This window comes from Carassius gibelio, chromosome A17, assembly GCF_023724105.1.
Source record: "Carassius gibelio isolate Cgi1373 ecotype wild population from Czech Republic chromosome A17, carGib1.2-hapl.c, whole genome shotgun sequence".
Taxonomy (NCBI): domain Eukaryota; kingdom Metazoa; phylum Chordata; class Actinopteri; order Cypriniformes; family Cyprinidae; genus Carassius; species Carassius gibelio.
This window is the reverse complement of record NC_068387.1, coordinates 3,608,936-3,634,007: the sequence shown is the minus strand read 5'-3', so window position 1 is coordinate 3,634,007 and position 25,072 is coordinate 3,608,936. Positions and strand designations below refer to the sequence as shown.

General features: G+C 37.8%; 1 protein-coding gene across 3 annotated transcripts; it reads left to right on the top strand.

Moving 5' to 3' along the window:
- Positions 1–3,213: 3,213 nt before the first annotated feature.
- Positions 3,214–24,446, top strand: LOC128031377 (phospholipase DDHD1). 3 transcript variants are annotated; one of them, XM_052619596.1, is made up of 14 exons: positions 3,214–4,452; positions 6,130–6,306; positions 9,232–9,327; positions 13,157–13,285; positions 14,924–15,071; positions 18,408–18,517; positions 18,778–18,884; positions 19,737–19,999; positions 20,094–20,169; positions 21,317–21,466; positions 21,547–21,611; positions 21,944–22,113; positions 22,216–22,389; positions 22,871–24,446. In XM_052619596.1, exons 1-14 carry the CDS (start codon positions 3,768–3,770, stop codon positions 23,047–23,049), a joined length of 2,529 nt encoding a protein of 842 aa, XP_052475556.1. In that variant the 5' UTR covers positions 3,214–3,767; the 3' UTR covers positions 23,050–24,446. The 3 variants fall into 3 exon arrangements, with proteins under 3 accessions (XP_052475556.1, XP_052475557.1, XP_052475558.1); XM_052619597.1 differs by lacking the exon at positions 9,232–9,327; XM_052619598.1 differs by lacking the exons at positions 9,232–9,327; positions 13,157–13,285.
- The last annotated feature ends 626 nt before the right edge of the window (positions 24,447–25,072 follow it).

The window sequence follows — 25,072 nt, the reverse complement described above, 5'->3', positions numbered from 1 at the left end:
GCTTTTAATGCAGCATTTATCTTAAATAATTTATACGTTTTAAAAAGTTGTAACACGTCCAGAAAAGGTTCCACTGTGACGTGTCCTGTTCACACATGACCTCTAAATGGACAAATGCTGTTAAAGGGATAGTTCACCCAAACATTTGCTGTTAATTTTCTCACTCTTGGGCTATCCAAGATGTAGGAGACTTTTTTCTTCAGTAGAATAGTAAATACTTAATATGAAACCATGATCCTTTTGGTTCTTTAAATGTCAAAGTCGATGACTTTGTTCAAAAACAAATGAATACCCGTTGTTCCTGATGATGTCTTATGGAGAGAAATGATTAGATTGTGCAAGAAACAGACCATATTACCTGTGATACATGATTAACTGTCCAGTTCCTGAAGAAATCATTCATTTGAACCAGTTCATCAAATCTGACAGAAGTGTCTGATACAGTTCATAGATCGAGCGGCACAGATCTACAAGTTACTCAATCAAAACTCACTTCTAGACGCCTGACAGTCACTCCGACTGGAAATGAGCCGAAACAGCGTGTATCTGATCCTGTGATGAATGAACTGAACCTTCAACAGTCACTGAACTGAGGAAACAACTTGACTCAGACCGATGAGCTGCTGATGCACATGTGTGAACCGAGAGCTTGAATGAAGAGGCCAAATGTTATAGATTCATTCCAATTCATGAAAAAATCCCTCCAGTATAAACATACTTACTCTAAACTTTTCATTACAAGCACTGTATATAAGGCATGACACCTGTGCATGTCACCCTCTTGATTCAGATCATGTGATCATGCATCCTGTATTTCCCAAAGCATACTATATAACAGCTTGGATCTGTCAGGATGTGAACATCTGTAGCGCTTCACCCTGTTTACACTGGCTTTCATGGTGCAATGAAATGAAAACTAAAATAAAACCCACGATTCACTTTTTATTCAGTAGAGAGATTGAACGGTTTTCCATAACAAGACATTACTGTGCAAGGAAATACATACATAAAATCGATTTTGTTGTGTGTTTGTAAAAAAAAAAAAAAAAAGGAATATGCCTGCATTGTCATTTACGTTCTGGAAAGGTTCAAAGTTATTACCAAATGTTTTTCCAGTAATGTAAATAGAATGTTAGCACAATAACTTCTTTTTTTCACATCATTCATGTAATGTTTTCTTCTAAAGCATTTTAGTAGGACATTCATGTAATTGTTTTTTTATGTTACTCCCTTTTTCAAATATTCAAAGAACATTCAAAAATCATTTATCATCATTCAGAAATAATAAAACATTGTTAGAGGATATTTTTGTTAGCTGGGTGAACTATTAACTACACAATGGCAAGAACTCAGACAAGAAACTCTTGAAGTATTACATGATACGTATCATTTTTAAAGTGTGGTAAACATGTAACATGACAGAAATGCAATATATTTTGGCGACTGAGTGTCTGGAGCCCAAAGGGTTAAGGATATCTGCTGGCATCTGTAACTGCATGAGGAGCTTGTAACAGTAGTGAGGATGAGCGAGTGCACACTAGAGAGGGGCTGACGGGCAGTGTTCACAACAGAACAGTCTGCTAGCCCCCGAGCACGGACCCACCGACAGATGCGATGTCCCAGCACACATGAACATCACACACACCAAATCACACTCACATAAACACACAATGTATATTAAAGAGGTTTATTTCCTACGAGGCAAATGTTCTTGACACATGTCATAAACAGGAAGATTCTACGTGAATTTCACATCTTCACAAACGCTCCCTTCTTCCAGCTGCAGACTCAGACCAGATGTGCCCTAAAACACCAGACATTTATTGTAAATCAGTTAGTGTAACCTAATGCAGCTTTTAGGGGATTCAAATAAACAAAAGCAATGCGTTTAACTTGATTTGACTCATACATTAGCAGAAGCTGGCCCACTATTATTGTTGTAATAGTAGTGTATGTGTATAAACATGGCATGCAGTCTGATAACAGCTGTACACTTGTGGACAGTTGAACTCAAGTAAGTCACACAGACCATGTAAACAGTAGAAGCAGACACATCTATTTTGTTCTCTGCATAGAAACCGCAAGCCCTTTAGATTGTGGTCAGACAGAATACAAATCACAGCAGAAGACATCCGAGCTGAAACCCACAGGCGTATCTTTAGCTTCGCTGGAAACATGGCTGAAGGAACAATGGTGTTCAGGGGCCTGATGGGGTTTCACATCACGAGGGCCCCTCCACATTCCCACATGAGCCCGAGTTGTTAAAAACCTGTTGCTGTTTTTGCAAAGTGGACTTCATGACAGCTGACTAACAGCACCGAAACCGTCGAGATGAGGGGCCCGGCGCTGGAGAGACACTTACACATTAACACTGAGGCCCACAAACTTAAGCCGAAACATTCACAGACCGCTTCAAACCTGGTCAGAGCGAAAGAAAAAGACTAAAAAGACCACACAGCTGAGGAATGGTTTCAGGTCAGGAACAAGAGAACAGCGCCATCGTGTGGACATTATAGTACAGAAAGTGGGTGAAACATAAATTTGTGCTAATAATAATAATAATAATAATAATAATAATAATAATAATAATAATAGATTCCCCAACATCTGGTAAAGCTATATGTTTTCTCCTTCAAAGTTCTTGTTCTTGTTCATGTTCATCACCTGGAGCCACTGTTATGCGACTGTATAAAGCACAGTATCCTCGTGGATCAAATAATACATTGTTAATACAATTCACAAATTGAGATTTTAATAAAAGGGAAAAAGTAGCCTATGGCTCCTCTGTTTTTATAGAAATTACATGGATATTTAAGGATCGTGCATGGAAAACCTACAGTTTAAGGTTCAGCCAAAATAAATAAATAAATAAAAAACTTTTTGGAGAAACTTATTTCATTAGTTACTAACATATTGTAACCTCTGTCTAAATACAATTACACCAAATAATTTATAATTATTAATATGTCATTATGTGGGATACTTTATATCTATACAGTGTGTGAGTATATATATATATATATATATATATATATATATATATATATATATATATATATATATATATATAAACTACAGTTCTTTGTATTCTTTGTATCTGTTCTTTGTTTGGCCTCATGCGCGTTCACAGATACGTGCGCGCTCCAAACAGCTTACCTGGTTGCGTAACAATGCGCGCTACGCTCATACGTGACTGCTTTTACGCACTACGTCTCCTGTGATGTAAGGTCGTACATCCCGCACTTGTCAGTGTGCCAGCGGGTCAGTGCATTTCCTAGCCGCCGTCAGACTGACCGGAATAGCGCACAGAGACTTATCTTTCTATTTGTGATACGGACTCGTTTATGGATAAACAGCACGGAAGTGCGTGATTCGGCGAAAGGACGCGCTCCGGCTCATTTTCAAGGTACGGCAGACGGCATGTTGGCTCCTGTAGTGAAGCAATCACTGCCTCCCGTGAAACCGGTTCCTCGTCCTTGCCTGGCTCAATAACAGCTGAATAACATGACACAAAGTCGTTGAATGTACATTTAAGAGCGGTAAGTTGCGTCCACGGTAGTTTTGTTGTGTACTGACGTCATAACTCCAGGTGTACGACTCCAGGCTGCTCACTCATCAGCTGAACAACATGACACAGTGTGATATAGTTGTTAAATTATAGTGGCTCAGGTTCGTTTAGTTTTGACATGACGTCATGGCCCTTGGTGAATGACCTCACAGAGGTTAGTTCCGGTCGGGACAGCTGCTGGCTCCAGGAGGAATGAGATATGAGCAGTCTTACTAAGAAGACACGCTTTATTAACAGTCCTGGCAATAAGCTATCTTTTGGCAATAGAGACTGGAACGATGCCTTCATCAGCCTCTACGACGAGTCCATTCGGAGAGGGATGTACGCAGTGCGGTCAGACGCGGACAGACACCCTTCACCACGTGACAGAATGACACTGAGGCTCGGGAACCATGAGGATCCTGCCTCGGACGTCCTCCCTAGGGGTCGTCTGGACCCACGCAGACCTCCAGTCTCCAGCTACCTCCATGCCAGCAATACAGCTTACTGCACAGACCCTGCCTCAGACAGCCACGGGACGGAGCGTCTGCTCGGCATTCGGAGAGCCACCTGGTCCAGCGCGTCCAGACACCGACTCCAGGTGATCACCGAGCTGGGGCCCGAGGAGGTCCGGTGGTTTTACAAAGAGGACAAGAAGACATGGAAGCCCTTCATGGGACACGACTCTCTCAGGATAGAGATCATGTATCGCAGATTCTGCCAGTTAAACCCGGAAAGGGCTTTGAGGCGTGGTGGAGAGGAGACTCCTGAAGACGGTGGGCCTGATGGAGGTCAGTCATCACTGAATACCAGCAGAGAGAGCGCTGTAGAAGCAGTGTGTGTCAGAGGAGGACTCTATGAGGTGGATGTGGTCAATAAAGAGTGCTATCCAGTCTACTGGAATCGTAAGTATTGCTCACATTCATTTATCTAGTGCTTTATACAATACAGATTGTTTCAAAGCAGCTTGCAAATTCAATTTCAGCTGTAAAGCAGAAGAAACAGCACAATTCAGTTTATTTTTTGTTCTCATCTGATAGTATCAATGCATTTAAATCAATAATATCACTGATTACTAATTGTCTTTTAAACTCAAGTTTTGACTTGACAAATGAGTGAATGAAGCAGCCCACAGGCTTTTATTTCTTTCCTGAATTCGAGTCAGTTCTGTCTTGTCTTAAGTCATATTGCAGTCCATTGCTTTATTGACACAAGATCCGTTTTAGTATGTTAAATTGTGCAAACATCCCAAAATTGGTTAACAAAACTGTGTTTTGTCCGATACTGCATCAAATGAGTCTTCTATAAACCCGGGAGGATGAAAGAAGAAGCTATGAAACCGCAGAAAGCAGGAGGCCAAGTGGTGATAAATATGAGCGGTAACGTGTGTTTCAGCGCTCAGACTTCACTTGAACTTCATTCCTTACTTCTCCTGGACTTCATCTGACCAGCAAATATCCAACATCGCCCTGTTGCACTGGAACAGAGACGTCCTCTTATGAGACCGATATCTCTCCAAACCAAACAATCCAAAGAGTGATCAACGATAAAAAGCACTACAAGAACAAGAAAAATAAATAAAATCATAAGAAATATATATTTTTTTTAATGGTTAAAGGCATAATAAATGATTATTTAATTAAATATAATATTTGAATGAAATAATAATAATGAAATAATAAAAATGTATGGTTGCTGTTGAGAATTTTTAGATCCTTCCAAGCTTGTTTGTAAGATGCGTATCTTTCCAAGAAAAGTACCTTCCCTGTGGTGTCCACTGAATTATTAACACTCGTTGGTGTCTGTCACACCTGCAGTTTTGTTCACGTCAGGTTTAAAGTAAGACCTCTGTCTTTTCTTTTAACTTCTTATTGGGAGTTTTCAACATTGCAAACCATTTTACTCACATAAATAGAATAAATCATATCATACCTGTATTTGCTCTCACATCAGAAATAAATATAGATTTAAACCACTCTATTTTATTACAAATAAAAAAAAAGAATAATGTAAATTTTTCTATTTTAAAATATCATGTTATGACGTAACATTGAAATAACTTTGTGCACAATATTAACTGAATGAAATAATCTTTTACAAGAGATATTCGGTGCATAATGCTAAAGGCTACATGTTTAGATTTTTGCATAATAATTATCTGTATTAGCATTTCCGGTGAAGATGATATAACTTTGATGATTTTAGCAGAATACTTCAATGTGTAAAACTTTTAAATACAGGTAGTCAAACTAATTTGGTGTTGGATTTACTTTTAAACAATTTTCACGCAAAAATTACTAAAATATTTGGTAAATAATCACAAAAAAATACCATGTAACACATTTAATTAAACATTAATTTTAGAAGTAGAAAGAGAGTTTTCTTGCAAAACGTACTTCAGTAATCGTTGTTTTATTTACAGCTTTAAAACTAATTTTTACAGTGGGTACAGTTTACCCAAGTTTCATACATGTGTTTCTTACACTTGTACTAGTTTGCTGAATGATTTAGCCCTTTCCTACTTTTATTCTGTGTTCTGTACTGTTCGGTTAGCACTTTGTTTTGTGTTCCCAACCTTATAGAACAGGATCGTATCCCTGTCATGAGAGGCCAGTGGTTCATTGATGGCACATGGACGCCTGTCGAGGAGGATGAGAGTGACCTCATAGAGGAAGAACACCTGGCGTGTTTCAGAGGACAACAGATACAGGACGCTTTTGAGACGGACGCGCTGAGCAAGACTGTGGACAGAAAAGATGGTGAGAGACTAGCACATCATTTGGTTGTCCTACATTGTAGGTTCGTTGTAAAGAGAGAGCATTCCTCCTGGATGTGAGACTGTAGGTTAGTTAGAAGTATTGGGAAGCAGATGAAAAATCCATCAGAAAAGGTGCTGTTCCTGACAAGGCCACACCTGCCCTCTTTGCTGAGACCAGTTGAAATGGCTTTGTGTATGTCAGAGTGCACTTCTTGCATGCATGACTGATCTAAAACATGATCGCAATCTTTTTTTTTACTTTTCAGTTATTATTTCTATCAATAAACACACACACACAAACCCCTTTTCCACTTGCACAATCTGGAATCACAGAAATATTGTTGGAAAATCTGCTCCACGCTGGCCCTTTAAAACAAGGTGGGCTCAAATCATGAAGAGCAAATAAGGGGAGTCAGTTCTTTTAAACAATACATTTTCAAAACAACAATAACTTAATCTGGCAAGACTGACACTATTTAACGCTAGAAATGTCTGTCACATTGCACAGTGGCAGTTGTTTAGCTCTACAATTGTTCATGTAAAATAAAATGTTATTTACAAAAATAAGTTAATTGATGCATTTTTTATGTTTTGCATTAACATTTTTGTAATTTTAATTGAAATTTGAATAGGAGCAGTAATGGAAACTAAATACAGAGTTAGGTTGCAACCCAGAAGTGAATGTTAATAATGGCAATTCAGTGCAACAGTTGAAAAATACCAATTTGTTTATATATATATATATATATATATATATATATATATATATATATATATATATATATATATATATATATATATATATATATATATATATATATATATATATATATATATATATATATTTCTAGGATAATGGAATAAAATAGGGAGGAATGGAATCCGATCATCACCAGGTCTTTAGGAAAAATTTCAGTGAAACTAAAGTCTAAGATAAAGGATAATTTGCACAAACTGATAGACTGCAGGAGACAGAAGGCCATGTGATGAGAGCTGAAGAGAGGATTTTAATACGGAGGATGTCCTCAGATTACGCTTTTACAGAAAGCAAAAATTTGTTAATGGGCCAATGTGACTATGAGATGTTTAAACAGGGTCTATAGCTAGGTAAATTTCTCCTTGCTGTTAAACTGCACTGCATTTTTACTGTGTTGTAGGGAGCTTTGAGTCCACTTAAGGTACTGAATGTAGGTCAGACAAAATTACATCCAGGGTGTCTTTAAACACTGAGTTATATGAATGCTGAATGAATATCTCCCACTGGGTTCTAACTTTTAATCACAAGTAAAGGTCCATTAGATCTAGGGCTGCATGATTATGACAAAAATCATAATTGTCGATTATTCCTTTGCAATTATAACTGCATACCATATTTTTATATGAAAATAAGATGAAAACACTAACTGAAAAACCTGCTTTTCTATAGTATATTCTATAATAAGCCTCAAATGTCAACATCGAATTGGTTTCTTTTTTAAAGGATAAAAAAGTAAAAAAAAATATGAGTTGTATTATAATATAATACTGAAACTAAAATTAAAATAATGGGAAAAACTTTTAAGATAACTTGTCAAAAGAAAAAAAAAAACGCATCTCAAGCATGCAGAATAATGTAAGTGGACTTTAAACTATTAATTGCCACTTTGAACAATTACATAATTGTGGCATCCATTATTGTAATCGCGATTAATTGTGATTAATTAGATCAAATTAGATAAAACACAACACTTTCTTGTGCAGAAAATCTTGTCTTATCTACTCCAGTCAGTCAGTCAGTCAGTCCAAATCATGTCATCTGCACTTCCTCAGTTTTGTTCCTACCACGAGAGCAGATTATATTGAATAAGCAATTCTGTTGAATAATTCACAACTGAGTCCCACAGGGCTCTGTACTGGGACCTAAGTTTGTTTTAGTCTTAAGTCATCAGCTGTAGCTTCTTTTATTTTAACATTGTAAAAGCAGTTTCATGCTGAGCATTACACTTTTCTTTACACATGAGACAGATTTTAGTGTGCTCATTGTTCAAAAGTGTTTACAGTCTTAAAGTCAGATATGCCTATATCTATTTTACAAATGCAAACTTTTCCCCAATTAATTTAATAAATGGGATAAAAACGTTTTAAAGGTCTGCTGAAAACGGGGAATGAGTGTTTGGTTTATTTGAAAATGTAAAGAAAAGGTAAATTTCCTGGGCAGGAGCTGTATAATATCAGCAATGTGTCTGCTGTTTTCTTATGGAAGTATTTGAGATATTCTCCTTGCCATTTATTGCATATTTAGCAGTTCTCTGCAGTTAACATGTTAAATCTTATATATGCATAATGAACTAACAGTGCTTTGTCTTAATCTAGTTTTAGCAATGCACTGTACATACATAATTATAATATGTTTAAATTTCATGTAATAAAGCAATATTGTTGTGCTTGTAAACATGGTCCGTGTATGATCAAAGCATCAAAACCGCAGCTCCCTTAAACACTTATTTAATAAAAGACCAATTATGTTATTTGGATTTAAAGTATGAGTTTATTGTGATTTTACGTGACTGAGTAATTTTGTGTTTTCACTGTCTTTGTTATCGCAACATTATTGGTTAACGCATCTGAACTAAGCAATGTGTCCTAGTTCATATCACATGCTTTCAATTAGAAATCCTTAAAAAAGACTATTATATTATATTTTTCACGTGTGACTAACACAGCAGGTCTATTAGATGTTATTGCCTTTCCTGCTTAAGTGAACTGCTAAGATAACGCATTTTGATGCCATTACTTGTATGTTGAGTTGCATGTTATAGAGTACAATGCAGTCTCATAATGCTGTGGGTTTTTATTGAAACTAAAGCTCCATGTTACAGTGATATAGTGGTATAGATAAGTGACATTGCCAATAACGTGACCGCTTACTCTTTTTTTGGTTTGTTAGTTCTTTCCCATTTCCCCCCATTCTACCTCGCCTTTCTATTCAAATGGAGCGGATATCAGACGAGTGCTAAAAGTCACAAGCGAAAGCGATGCCAAGGTACTTCAACCCTCCATTTTTACTCCTTGTAGATGCTGATTCTGTGTTTCCGCCTTAGCTCATTAGAGCCCTCGCTTCAGCTTTATACCCAGATTCACAAATCTCCTAAAAGTGTTGTCCTTTTTGGTCCCTTATGTTTCACTTAATCTTTTTTTCCTGCTGTTTTTTCCTTATTAAGCAAATATATGTAGAATCAGATGTACCCAAAAAGCCTAAAGCAGTGTTTCAGATAAATGCATTGTGTCTCATGTTAAAGTTTATTTAATCACAGACCTGTTCTTTGAATTGTGCCTGGTTGTGCACTGAAATTTGGTGTAGGATTGACTGATTGAAACAAATTTCACTCAGAAATGTAATGTAAATTGAAACAGAAACAGCAAGGGACACCTTCGTGATATGTCTTGGTGGAAGCACACAGGAGACACGGGATACTCTAGAACAGTCTTTATTGAGCAAACGCAGGGGGAAATCCAACATGGGAACTAGCACAGGAACTAACAGGAACTAATATACAGGATAATTAAACACAAGGACAGGAAATGACCAAATATGGAAAACCAGGAACTAAAACAGTGGTAAAACAAGTCCAAGTTCAAAACAAACAAAACGTAAAAAATAATTATTTTATGTCATTTTCTGACTGATAAAAACCAAGGCCAATAGTTCACAAACGTAGTGATCTTTAAATCTAAATATGATCGAAACTTTATTTCATTCATTATTTTTACTAGACACCACTATTAATTACTAAGATAATTTGTAACAGGATACGGCCTTAAATATAATGCAGTATGGCTTATTCTAGTATCTGCTGTATATTCTGTTTCTCCTATTAATCTATATAAATGTTCATGTTTTAGATTTGCATTATAATGTATGTGTAGTTGCATACGTACAGAAATATATTTTGTGTTAGGTTAATTTCCTACATTCAATAATTTACTACTCCTGCGTAATCTGATGATAAACATTACAGATGTCCAGCAACAGTTCCTTTACAGACATGTATTACATTGAGCAAAAGAGCCACGGTAGCTTCCTTTGTGCCTTAAACTTACATTTCCATGGTATTGTGCACATTTCTCTGGTAATGACCGTTCTCTTGATAAATGCTGCTTTATCCACAAATAGTTTTTGAGAGATTCTGTTAAACTCCCAGCCATGGCTAGAGAAGGGCATATCTTTCAAAATACATGCTGAAAACCAAGTGTCTGTGACAGGCTGTTTTCTAGCACAAGTCCTGTTAACCTCAGTTGGCCTCGTAATCCCTCCAGATTAAGTTGGTCCTGCTCTAATACTCCACTACTCCATGTAGCTCCATGTATGTAGGCCAATAGAGTAGTGCTAGATTTTTCCATTGGGTTTTCTCAGAGAAACAGTGAGTTTTCCAACTCAAATACTAGTGTTGTACTAGTGTTATGCAATGCCCAGTGAGTAAACCAATTATGAGGTCAATGTTTGGCCAGTTTTAGCTTTTCATCATACGCTTTGCTTGTTGCCCATTGGCTTTTCCCCATTGTTTTCCTTTATAAAACAGCCTTGTTCAGTGCATTCATCTAGATGGTGCTAGGATGGTCCTCTATTAATATTTTGATGTACAGTTCAAAAATTGATCTTATGTCGCCTTGTTATTGTAGATTGTGAAATACAATCTTGAAGATCCTATTCAGAGCTCAGATTGAAAGATGTCCTCTGTAGATAAATGTGCGTTTATCAGGAAGCTCGACTCGCCCTCTGAATGTCCTCACTTACACAGATAAGGATGACTGAGAGACGGTCACTTGACACTAGACTGTAGAAATCACTGCAGTTAAAGAGAACAGAAGCTGTCAATCATCAGTCTGTTCTCATCCCGATCCATCAATGCACTGGACGTCCTGACCGTGTTGAGTTCTGTGTTTTGGCATGATGCTCTAGGCCTGCAGTGCATTGGTTTGCTTTTCTATGCCTTAGACGCCTGGGGAAAAGAGCAGCTCTGAGTACAGACAAGCTTTATTTGGAATTATTCACCCATCATAGTGAACACAGTTTAAGAAATGTGCAAAAATCCCAGTAAATCTGTAATCTTACAGTTAAAGTCTATGGAGAAAAGCATTGCAGTGTTAAAATACACATATTTTTGGAAGTGTAGCTATACTAAAAGGTCTTTCAAGGGTTTTGAACTCAACCAAAATTGTTGAAAGAAATACATGAATGTAGAAGAAAGCCAACGTATTAAATGACATGAGGGTCACACTTTAGTTTAGGAACCAATTCTCATTATTATTTAAATATCAACTATGACTTATTTGTTGCTTATTAATAGTTAGTACAGTAGTTATTATTACGTTTAGGCATGGGGTAGGGATCTAAAATATGATCATTAATAATATGTGGTTAATAATTACTAATAAACAGCCGATATGCTAGTAATATGCAAGCTGATAAGCAGCTAGTGAAGAGTGAGATGAAGTGTTACTGACACAAGAAATGATGGATTAATTCAGTGTTTTGTAGAGATCACAATTTTCACCTGAGATTTAGGGCCAGATTACGGGGAGTGAAATGACTTTAGGAAGATGGCAACATCATTATTTTCATTGTACACAGAGATTGGTAGGTGTTTTTGTAAAACCTATAGAAATCCTTGTTGCATTATATGCAACTTTTGCTTTATTTTCATGCCTGTAACTCAAAAAATATTAAAAACATCTTAATTTACAGAGATGTGGGGATCTCATTGTGGCTCCATGAATACATTTTTCAGTTGTAAACATATTCAAATGTGGGTCACTTTGCATACAGCTAATTTTATTTATTTATTTATTTTAATTTTATTTTTTTCATTTTACAGATGAATGTTTGAGGACAATTGCAAAAATATGATTTTTCCAAAGTTTGCATATGTATCTGCTGTAGGCAAAGTGACCTACATTGGTTTTCAACCATTGAAAATGGGTAGAATTCCACTATGAGTGGAACATAATGCAAAGCTGCAGGGAAAGTGACCCATATTTGGTTTTTGACCACTGAAAACCATTTACACATGAAGCCACAGTGAGATCCCCATTATTAGAGCTGAATCACATAGAGCCTTAAAAAAAACAAAAAAAAAAACAAAGGGTTGTTAAGACCCATAGTATCAATGGCATTTACGATATCTGTAATACTTCTTAAATTACAGGTAAGAAAACATTTGCAAAAAATGCCACCATTGGAATATAATGCAACGATGATTGCTAAAGTCAACAGATTTTACTAATAGACCTATCAGTCTCTGCCCAATAATAAAATAATGCTGGAATTTTTTAATGTTGTTAAAGTTATTTATTTTCCCCCTCTGTAATTTGACTCCAAGTAATGCAATTTATACCAAATAATTAATATAAGCATTTTAACAAAAGCACAAGTGTACATTTAAACCATCCAGAATGTCTTTTCACATAGACTTTACATTTTTTATGAAGTGAACTATCAAACAAAAATGATGATTAATCAATAGAGACTTCATACATACTGGGAGTAGAAACTGACGCAGGGCTGCTCTTAACATCGGGTGAATATTTGCTGATTTGATCCTCTAGCCAGATTCATTTCTCTGTTCATATCTCTCTGTAAGAGAGAGTGACAGATGGCTTTTCAGTGTGCTCTCTTTACTGTATATGGGACACTTTATTCACTGATTAAAAAACAGACGCGTCTGTGCACTGAAAAGACACTTTCTGCTTCCTGTAGTTTCATGGCGTCCTATAGTAATGTGAACAGTGATGTGTGTTAATACATAGCCATGTCTGTGAATGAGATGAGTATCGTCTGCTTTCCTAAATGTTGTCCACATATCACGGTCCAGCCCTTCACAGTCTGCAGTTGAGCCGCAGTCATGTGGACTGGTACAGCGTGGACGAGGTGTATCTGTACAGTGATGCCACCACGTCTAAGATCGCACGCACCGTCACGCAGAAGCTGGGCTTCTCTAAAGGTGAGAGGACACAGCCATCGTCTCGCTCATCAATCCCTGCTGGATTTCTGGAGAATTGTTTTCATTTAACTATTCAAACATTCCAGACTTGCACAGACTTGTGTGTGTGTATATATATATTAAAAAAATAATAAAATAGCAACACATTTCAAAGCATTTCTGATAATATGCCAGCACTATTATTGATACTATTATTGTTTTTATTAATATTTTAAATCAGTTTTTCTCTTATCATTTAATTTATATTTTAGTTTGTAAATATGTCTATAGGCTTTATTAGTTATTGTACATTATTTTTTTAAAGGATTAGTTCACTTCCAGAATAAAAATGCAGTTTCAGTGCAGCTTCAATGGACTCACACAATCCCAGCCGAGGAATAAGAGCCTTGGCTAGAGAAACGAAATGTATGTACTTTTTAACCACTAATGCTTGTCTTGCACTAGCTGGGCTTTACACATTATGTAGTCATGTTGAGAAGTTCACACGTAACATAGGCAGTGTTTACAAAGCGAACGTACAAAGAAAGTCAAACGCCCTTTACAGAAGGTAAAAGAATGATGTCTGACGATTTTGAAGTCAGAGACAATTTATGTAATTTCTTAAAACTATTTTTAGAAAACGACTGCTCGTTTCGCTAGATAAGACCATTATTATTCATCGAGCAGAGCTCTTTGAAGCTACATTGAAACTGGATTTTTAGTCCGTTGAGCACAACTGAAGTCCACTATATGGAGAAAAATACTGTAATGTTTTCCTCAAAAACCTTAATTTCTTTCCAGCTGAAGACAGAAAGACAAGAACGTCTCGGATGACATGGGGATGAGTAAATTATGAGAATATTTTATTCTGGAAGTGAACTAATCCATATATTTTTGAGTTATTTTATATATATATATATATATATATATATATAAGCGGTAACACTTTAGGGACCAATTCTCACTATCAAATAGTTGCGTATTAACATGCATATTACTAGTATATAGTCTGTTTATTAGTACTTCTAAAGCACATATTAATACCTTATTCTGCATGATCATATTTTAGATCCATCTCTACCCCATACCTAAACTTAACTACCTTACAAATTATTAATAAGCAGCCAATTTTGAGTTTGAGACAAAAGTCATAGTGAACAGTTAGTTCACAGTGAGAATTTGTCCCTAATTTAAGTGTGAACAAAAAAGTTATATATTTACATGTTTTTATTTATTTATTTTATTCCAAGTAACAATGTTTATAGTTTTAGCTAACTAGAACAACCCTGTTAATACTTTACACTAAGGTACTATTAGTACTAACTAACAATTAGCAAAGCTTTTGTTACAGTATTTGAAAATGTTCTGTAAAGTACAACATTTGATTTTAACAATATATTAGTAAACGTTTAAATGAATTAATTTTAATCAAGTGTTTTAAAACGGTTAGTTCGTGTTAACAGAATAAAACCTGCAAATGTAGTCAAGGTAGGATGTTTTTGTGTCTGTAATATTTTTATGTTGTTGCAGTCTCTTCATAAAAAGCAGTAGAGGTAGAAGAGCCCACGTGATATTCTGAATGTAGTCTGCGATGTGGAGGTGGCAGCAGTGCTGTGTGTGTGTGTGTTAATGAAACCCCTCTCATGATGTTGTGCTCAGCCTCCAGCAGTGGCACCAGACTGCACCGCGGCTTCGTGGAAGAGGCCTCGCTGGACGATAAACCCCCTCAGACCACACACATTGTGTTTGTGGTGCATGGCATTGGACAGAAGATGGACAAGGATCGTATCATCAAAAACACTGGCATGTGAGTCCTCAGGAGTGCTGTTAGTGCTAATGCTTTTTAATTGTACAAGTAAAGGATGTGACAATGTTTGCCTGTGTCAAATACAGAATCCCATGGACCAAACATTTAACATACGAGTAAGAAAGAAACACAGGCGAAGTAAAGAAAGTGGCAATATTTACATGTGCCAAATGTGTTAGTGCTAATGCTCATGCAAATCAAGAATGTATTTAGATGAATCCCTCGTGTAAACATGTTCAGAGCTCCTGGTTTTTCCATTCTCTCATGTCTCATGTTCAGGATGCTCTCAAACTGATTTTCATTTTCATCTACTGTAGAAGATCTGATAGGGTGCTAATGGTGTTGAAAAATAATGTTTTTATTCAGAACATCGCGTCCTGATGTTTATATCAGAATCAGAAAGAGCTTTATTCCCAAGTGTGATTCCCAAGGAATTCGTCTTGGTGTCAGGAGCTTCCAGTACAGAAAGTACAAACACAGTGCAGACATACATATAGTTAAGGTAATAAAACACTAATAATAAAGAGAATGGATGATAAGTGAAAAATAACAATATAGTAATGAAATATAGAGAAAAGGAAAATGGCACTAGACAGAAATGTGAATGTGCATAGGTGTCATTGACAGATCTATTTACAGAAGTACAGTCCTGAGGTGTGTTGTGTTGTACAGGTGGGATAAGGCTTGGGGGGAAAACTGTTCTTGTATCTGGACGTTTTGGTGCACAGTGCACTCTATCATCTGCGAGGGGTCGACAGATCAAAGAGGGAGTGTGCTAGGTGTGAGTCCTCCAAAGTGATTTTACCAGCCCTTCCTCACTCTGGGCAGGGGGCACCAGTAATCCTCTCAGCAGTCCTGACAGTCCGCTGTAGTCTTTTGATGTCTGATTTGGAAGCTGAACCAAACAGTTAGAGATGAACACAGGACAGACTCAATGATGGCAGAGTAGAGCGGTTTCAGCAGCTCCAGTGTCAGGTTGAACTTCCTCAGCTGGCGAAAGAAGTACAGCCTCTGATGGGCCTTTTACACAATAGAGTCTATTGGCGCTTTTCCACTGCATGGTACGGCTCGGCTCGGTTTGGGTTTCGACTGCAGTTCAGTACCACTTTAGAGTGGGTGGGAATATTCATATGTGGTTATAGTTGCACCGCCTTTACGCCCGACTCGACTTCTGAAAAACATTTTCATCCCACATCACCCCATCAAGCTATCGCTGGATCCGTTCCTCTGCTATCAATGAGAGGAACGTCTTTACTAAAGGTGTTCTCGTTCAAAGCGGTTGTATTCGATCCATCCCTGGCTGTGCTGGTTTAAATCCAGTGGATTTGTTGGGTTTGTGTCGTAAGTTCATTGATGCAGGTAATGTCGGTTCTCTCCAGCCAATCCCTGATCAGCAGTTACAGTTTACACATCATGTTTTGGTAACGGCACAGTTCACTTGGAACCTCGACCAAGGTGAAAAAAGTACCAGGTACTGTTTCCAGTGGAAACACCCCCTCCCCCCAAAACTGAACCATACTGAACCATACCGAGCAGTGGAAAAGTCCCAAATTTGAGTACCCAACTTCAGGTCCTGAGAGATGGTGCCCAGGAACCTGAATGACTCCACTGCAGCCACAGTGCTGTTCATGATGGTGAGTGCAGTGCGTTTGTTCATTGACAGTGAGAAGAGCAGTGGTGAGAGAACACATCCCTGGGGGGCGCCAGTAGTCCTGGATGTGAGTTTGCCCAGCCTCCGAGCTGCTGCCTGTCTGACAGGAGAGCTGGGACAGTTTGGCTGAGAGAAGGTCAGGCATGATGGTATTGAAGGCTGAACTGAAGTCCACAAATAGGATTCCTTGCGTAATTCGCAGGTCTGTCAAGGTGTTGCAGGATGTAATGCAATCCCATGTTGACTGCATCATCCACAGACCTGTTTGCTGTGTACGCAAACTGAAGAGGATCCAGCAAGGTTTTTTTTGGGATGGGGGGTGATGGTGGAGCGTTTGAAGCAGCAGGGAACTTCACACAGCTCCAGTGATCTGTTGAAGATCTGTGTGAAGATGGAGAGCAGTTGGTCAGCACAGACCTTTAGATGCCAGGTGAAACACCATCTGGGCCTGAAGCTTTCTTAGTCTTCTGCAAAGGAAATGCATTGGCCGGGAAACAAACCCGGGTCAACTGCTTGGAAGGCAGCTATGCTCACCACTAAACCACCAACACCAGCGGTTATTTATAGATACTAATAAGACTTATTTAAAATGTGAATAAAATATTAGATATCAATCACATATGAAAGTGCACACATCCAGCCGGCCAAAAGCTCAATGTAAGTCCTCAACCACAAAAGAAAAAATGTGAAACAGGAAAATCAAAGTTGGCACAAAACAGCTCCAAAAGTTAAAAAAAAAAAATATTTAATTATGTTCTCACCACAGGTGACGCTCGAGACTAAACACTCTTCATCAGACAATGTTAGGCTAGAAGCATCACCTGTGGTGAGAACATAATTAAATATTTTTTCTTTACTTTTGGAGCTGTTTTGTGCCAACTTCGATTTTCCTGTTTCACATATTTATAAAAATCTAAAGCATATAACAGTAATTATTAAAGTTTTCCAAAAAGCTAAAATCATTATTTCTTTGTTTGTTTTTATTAAATTTTTAAACAACCTCTACTTTCTGTATGAACAATATTTTTTAAAGGATAAATATTTATTTTATTTTTTCCTTAAGTTAAAAATAATATATATCATAATTCAATTTTATTTTAGAATAATGTACTATTTTTGTATATTAATTATTTTGAGTACTATTTTTGTATATTAATTATTTTGAGTGTATATATATATATATATATATATATATATATATATATATATATATATATATATATATTAAATTTTTATTTCTGTTTTATTAATTCTAATTTTTTTATTTTATTAATCATAAAAAACAACAACTTACAAAAATCTAAATAGCAGAAACTGAACAAAAGAAAATTGAAATGTGTAAAATAATTTAACAAGAAAAAAAATGACTGCTTTTATCATTTTTCTTAGTTGTCATTTTAATATTTCTGCCTAGCTTTAATTATTATTTCAGTTTAATGATTTATATGATTTATAACACCCTTCATTTCACTTCATCTCCAAGGCCATTTTTAAATTTGTGCTTGTTTTTTAAGTTTAACTCTTTCATCGTACATTTCTATCCTATTTTACTTTCAGCAGTAATTCTAATGAAATTCTAAAATGGTTTGATTATATTTTTTTAGTTAACAGTAACATCAGTTTTTAAATAATACTGAAAGTGTGCACATTGTGAAGGGTGTTGTGATGTTCTGTGGTGTGTTCAGGCTGCGTGAAGCTGTGAGGAAGATGGAGGAGAAGCACTTCGCTGATCAAACAGAGGAACACGTGGAGTTCCTGCCGGTCGAGTGGCGCTCTAAACTGGCTTTAGACGGCGGTAAGACAGACGTCACACCACGTGTCCGAACAGCTGCTCTTATCACACACTCTGTGCCTTTTGTTCACAAACACACACATGCTGTTTTAGCAGGGAGAATAATACAGACCATGAACTCATTTATCATCTTTCATCCCTCCATCAGCTGTGCAAACTAAACCACACACAGGCATTAACATTTATGATGAACTGATGATTGAAGAACTGGTTAATCAGACTCTGTATGCATATTTTGAGAGTGTTGTCCTCTCCACACGCAGACACAGTGGAGTCAATCACACCAGACAAAGTGAGAGGCCTGAGAGACTTACTCAACAGCAGCGCCATGGACATCATGTACTACACCAGCCCTCTCTACAGAGACGAGGTCAACAGTATTCAGTGTTTACTCACCCTCACCTCGTTCCAGTCTTGTATGCAAATTCAGAATGATGCTCATGCTGCTCTTTTCCACACAATGGAAAGATATAGAGTAATAACAAGGGGTGGTCAAGCACTAATAAGTTGCTCACACAAAGCTATGAAACTTTAACGGTGCATTTATGTTATTTTTTTGGAGCTTGAAAGCCTCTGGTTACTATATACTTTCATTGTACGGAGAAGAGCAGCATCAGCATGTTGCAAACCGACTCCTTTTGTGTTTCACTGAAGAACGAAAGTCACACGAGGTTGGAACAACATGTTGGTGATTTTTAATGTTTATTTTGGGGGGAATTAAACTAACGTTCAAATGTTTGGGGTTTGTCAGATTTTGTAAATGTTTTTTAAAAGAACTTTTATGCTCGCCAAGGCTGTGTTTATTTAATAAAAAATTAAGTAAAATCAATAATATAGTAAAATATTATTGCAGTTTAAAACAGCTGTTTTCTGTGTGAAACTGTGTTAAAGTGTAATTTATTGCTGTGATGCTCCGCTGTATTTTCAGCATCATTCCTCCAGTCTTCAGTGTCACATGATCTTCAGAAATCACAATAATATGATGATTTATTATCAGTGCAGATACATTTTATTTTTCGGGATACTTTGATGAATAGAATGCACAAAAGAACAACATTATAAATGCCTTTTCTGTCACTTTTAATCAATTTAATGCTGAAGCAAGCATTGATTAAATCTTCCTGACTCCAAACGTTTGAACAGTACTATATATCTTCCTATAAAGCTGACGCATGAAGTATTTTGTTTAAATCTACTCTATGGTTCACATCCATCCTTCCAGATCACTAAAGGTTTGACGCAGGAGCTCAACCGTCTCTATTCTCTCTTCTGCTCACGAAACCCTGAGTTTGAGAGCAGAGGAGGCAAAGTGTCCATCATCTCTCACTCGCTGGGCTGCGTCATCACCTTTGATATCATGACCGGCTGGGACCCTGTGCACTTCTGTCTGCAAGAACATCAGGATCAGCTGGAGGGAGAAGATCTACACTGGACCACTCATGAAGAGCGCCACCTGCTGGAGGACGTGACACTAACCAGACGAAGGTAAGCGCCTGCGTAGAGGTGTCTGACCATTAAACAAGCACCACTCATTCTTCAGAAAAACATAAATCTTGTAATTAATCTGTGTCTGTGACAGGTTACGAGAACTGCAAGATCAGCTTCAGGGCCTGAAGGCATCTAAACCTGCCCCCTTCCCTACATTAAAGTTTAAGGTGATGTAGTGACATTTAAGGAATAGTTTACCCAAAAAAGCTGAAGATGCACTCACCCTCAGATCATCCAAGATCAGGATGAGTTTGTTTATTCATCAGATATGGAGAAATGTAGCGTTGCATCAGTGTCTCATCAATGGATGCTCTGCAGTAAATGGGTGCCGTCAGAATGAGAGTCCAAACAGCTGATAAAAACATCACAATAATCCACAGCACTCCAGTCCATCAGTGAACATCTGGAGAAGACAGAAGCTGATTGTTTTTAAATGTAAACCATTGCTTCAGGCTAAAATACGAGTTCTTAAGGCCCGTTCACACCAAGAACGATAACTATGAAGATAACGATATTAGCGTCCACACCAGCGAACGATATTGTCTGTGTATTCAAGGCGGACACGTGTCTCGAGCTCATTACAGCAGGATTGATTCTGATTGGATGGCAATGTTTTTATCCTTTATCAGAAAAAAAAATCGTTCTGAAAGTGATTCCAACGATATCGTTTCTCTGTGCCTTTATTGTTATAGTTTTTTTTTTTTTTTTTTTTTTTTTTTTTTAAACCAGGTGAGATAGTCAAATCTCTTTTACAAGGGAGCCCTGGAGCAAGTTTTGTGGTGGTGTGGGCTATTCTTTAATATTGAGAACGATTTTTAGAACTTTATCTTTATCGTTATTTTTATAGTTATCATGCTTGGTGTGAATGGTCCTTTAATCCATAATAATGCTTCCTCCAGTGAAAAATCATCTGGTCTGAATCAGGAGAGAAATCTGCACAGATCAAGCAGCGTTTACAAGCCAAACGAGTTCAAAATAAATATGAGGAGGTGCACTTTTTCACTGAAGGAAGCGTTATTATGGATTATGAACTCGTATTTTAGCTATAAGTGACTGTTTAAATTAAAAAATACATCTTAATGCTGGATGTGTTCATCTTGTGTTTTCTCCAGATTATTGTGATGTTTTTATCATCTGTTTAGACTCTAATTCTGACGGCACCCATTCACTGCATTAATGAGACACTAATGCAGTGCTACATTTCTCCAAATCTGATAAAGAAACAAACTTATCTACATCTCATATGAGCTGAGTGTGAGGAGATCTTCACACATCCGTATCTCCATATAATAACGCTGACTAATTGAATTGCAGGTGGAGAACTTCTTCTGCATGGGGTCTCCTCTGGCTGTGTTTCTGGCTTTGAGAGGCATCCGTCCCGGAGACACCGGTGACCAGGACCACATCATGCCCAAATCCATCTGCCGGCGCCTCTTCAACATCTTCCACCCAACAGATCCTGTGGTGAGACCACGGCGCTGCATCTCAGTCTGCCAGCTTCTCGTGCGTTTCTGCTAATACATATATATTTGATTGTCCTTCAGGCCTATCGACTGGAGCCACTAGTTTTAAAGCACTACAGCAACATCGCACCTGTGCAGATACACTGGTGAGTCTTGATCAGAAACATTGCTTTGCATGCTTATGAAATACACTCACGCATTTATTTAGATCAGAATCACAGAAGTTTCAAGAACTGTATGTGCGTCAGTATACAAAGTTACTGAGGTAGAAACAAATTGACGTGTTTATACTATTTCGATTTTATAATGTAGGTTAAATCTTTTCTGAAACTTTTGATAATGCATCATGGTTTCCACAAAAACTGTAACAACACTGATAATGAGAAGCATTATTAACAGCGGAACACCAATGATAAAAGCGTTGAGGATCACTGCTTTAAAGGCTACAGCGGCCGGGTTCTCATGTGTTGTTTTGAAGGTGTAACACCGTCAGCCCCACCCCGTACGATGAGGTCAGACCCACGTATCTGAACACGAGTAAGAGCACGGCGTCCGACACGGAGAGTCCCAGTCCCAGCAGCTCCCCTGTCCTGAGCAGGACACACTACGGAGAGTCCTTCACCAGCCTGGGCAAGGCCAGCATACTGGGTACATCCTGGCACTTTCAGAGCTCACATCACTTCTCCAGACATAAAGAGCTGTGTATAGTCAGACTGCTGTCTGTTAATCTGCAGCCTTGTGTTTGTGCAGGCGCTGCGAATATCGGCAAGGGCATCGGTGGGATGTTATTCTCTCACTTCTCTCGATCACCCAGCCTGCCGTCAGCCGTGGATTCTGGGATTGGTGACAGTGAGGACGGCCAAAGCACTTTTACATTTTCAGCCATATCTCCATCCTCTTCGTCCTCTTTATTCGATGCAGCGGGTGTGTACAACCAGCACTTGTGTTCTCTTAATGCAGTGAAATGAGCTAGTTTTATTCATTAAGGCTGTGTTGCATTAATCCTAATTGACAGTATGGACATTTATAATCTTATAATCATTCAAAGAATCCTGAAAAATAAAACGCATCACGGTTTCCACAGAAATATCGGACAGTTTTCACCATTGATAACCAGAAATGTTTCAGTAAATCATCATATTATTCTGATTTCTGAAGATCATGTGACACTGAAGACTGGAGGAATGATGCTGAAAATACAGAAATACATTACACTTTAACACCGATTCACACAGAAGAATATCTGACAGTATTACTGTTTTGACTGTGATTTTGATTAAACAAACGCAGCCTTTGTGAGCAGAACAGACCCCTAACCCTTTAACAGTACTATATTTACCTGTTCTTTCTTTCTGTCCGTCTGTTGAGCTCGTAATGATTGGTTGTGTGTGTGTGTGTGTCACAGTTGAGATGGAGCACCGCATTGACTACGAGCTTCGGGAGGGTCTGGTGGAGAGCCGCTATTGGTCGGCTGTGACCTCACACACGGCCTACTGGACGTCCCATGATGTCGCCCTGTTCCTCCTGACCTTCATATACAAGCCACAGAGCACAGACCAGACAGAAAACCCCAGTCCCGTGTAGCACAGGCAGCACTTTCCTCCATAAAGACTCCTGTCCTCCTGTCCGCTCTGGGTCTCTAGGACACTTGGACGAACACTCGGTGCCTCTGAGTTTCCTAAGCCTTCCCAAGCGGACAGAGACTATGCAAACCCTGCAGCTCCCAGCCTCATTATTGAGAAAAACTCATCTTTTTTATATAGTAAGTCCAAAGAATGCACCCGATCCCTAGGAGGAGTATGCAGCAGATGTCAAACAGAGTTCATTATTCAGTCAGCAGCACATAATCAGGGAAGCTTGTTTCCACCATGGAATAAAACATGAGATAGTTCTGGCTTTTTATCTCACAGTTGGGAGTTTACTGTACACAGTATATCACTAATGCAAGTTAGACATTTTTACAAGAGTTGTGAGATGTTTATCATAATTGCAATAAAGTCACAATTATCTTTTTTATTTTTATTCTGTGGTTAAAACAAGCTTTCATACACAATAAATCCCTAATAACGGCTGGCACTTATTTAAATATGTGCACGAGAGATTTATTTTTAGATATTTGACTTGAGGGAACAGTGTCTGTTCAATGCAATAAGAAGCACAGCGAATATATTGTTCCAAACAAGGGTTATGCAGAAGGGTACTCGCGGTTTCTTAATCATGCCCTCATAACTACATTGTGACGTGGTCTGACCATGTTTATTCGTGTTACTGATGCAGCGCACATGATTATGAAAGATAATTCAGCTTGAGTTTATAGCCAAATCCTTCCCAGAGTTTGTGAGCGGGTGAGAATATCATGAAACCGGATCAGACCGTGTCAAAGTCACATTTCACCACCCTAAATGTTGTTATTTTACATTATTTTCATGATTGCCTACCAGACACATTAAAAATGCTTACTTTTCATGAAAATAATCTCCCAGTGCAATAAATAAACAAAGTAAGTAAATTGATGTAAATGAGAATTTTAGTCTTAAGTGACTTTCCTGGAAACATAAAATAAAAAAAGAATAGTCTTTGAGCAGAGGTTTGTTTGTTAGTTTTGGTTTTGTGCTGAAATGTGACCTGGACATGTTCCTGACAGATTCCTGTAAGATTCACTTCACTACAGTTGTAGCATTTATATGTGCCAGGGATATCAACACTATTAAACGTAGAGGTTAGCTGATGGAAATGATGATAATTAGACTAGAATCCAGATGTGTGTGTGTGGGTTCAGATGTGACGGGGCTCAAGACTGTTGTTTTGTGTATCTGCCACTACTTCTTGACATGCGACGCTGTTGATTGAAGATTTATATGTCCTTGTACTGTAGGTCACGTTTAGTGTAAAGCTTTAGCAACACTAATGTTTTCCTGTTACACTGGATCTCTGTTAGCTCTTGTGTTAATGTCATTAAACTGTCTACAACATTGATTCTCTTCATGAGTCAGCCGAGTGTGTGTCTGTCACAGGTTTACACACTGCTGGAGGCGATCTTCCGCAGAAAAACACTCCATGCATTTATTTAGAAATCAAATACAGGATGTTCAGTGGAGGTAAAGTAATTTGCAGAGGCAATTGAAGGAGCAAACATCACCAGATAAACAGGTTTTAATGGCTGTCGATGTTTAAAGTCAACAACACAAACACAAGTTCTTTTTTTTAGAGGTTTACCAAGAAACAAAGAAAAGTCTTGCCAGGTTCCTCATATGATGTTATCCTATAAATAGCTTCATTGATTATTTTTTCCAAACAAAGATGATTTCATTAAAGGGGAGGAAGCATTATTATGGATTATGGATTCAAATTTTGGTCAGAAGCAGTTAAAAATGTCTTGATGGATTTCTCTCACACAAACATGCAGCTTTTGGCTTCACGAGACATTAACTGCTGGACTGGAGGGGTGTGGATTATTTATTGGGATGTTTTTAATCAGCTGTTTGGACTCATTCTGACGGCACCCATTCACTGTAAGAAACAACTCATCTGCATCTGGGGAGAACGTTTTTGGGTGAACTACTCCTTTAAGGATTTCTGTTTTAGGCACAATGTTTATTCACTTATT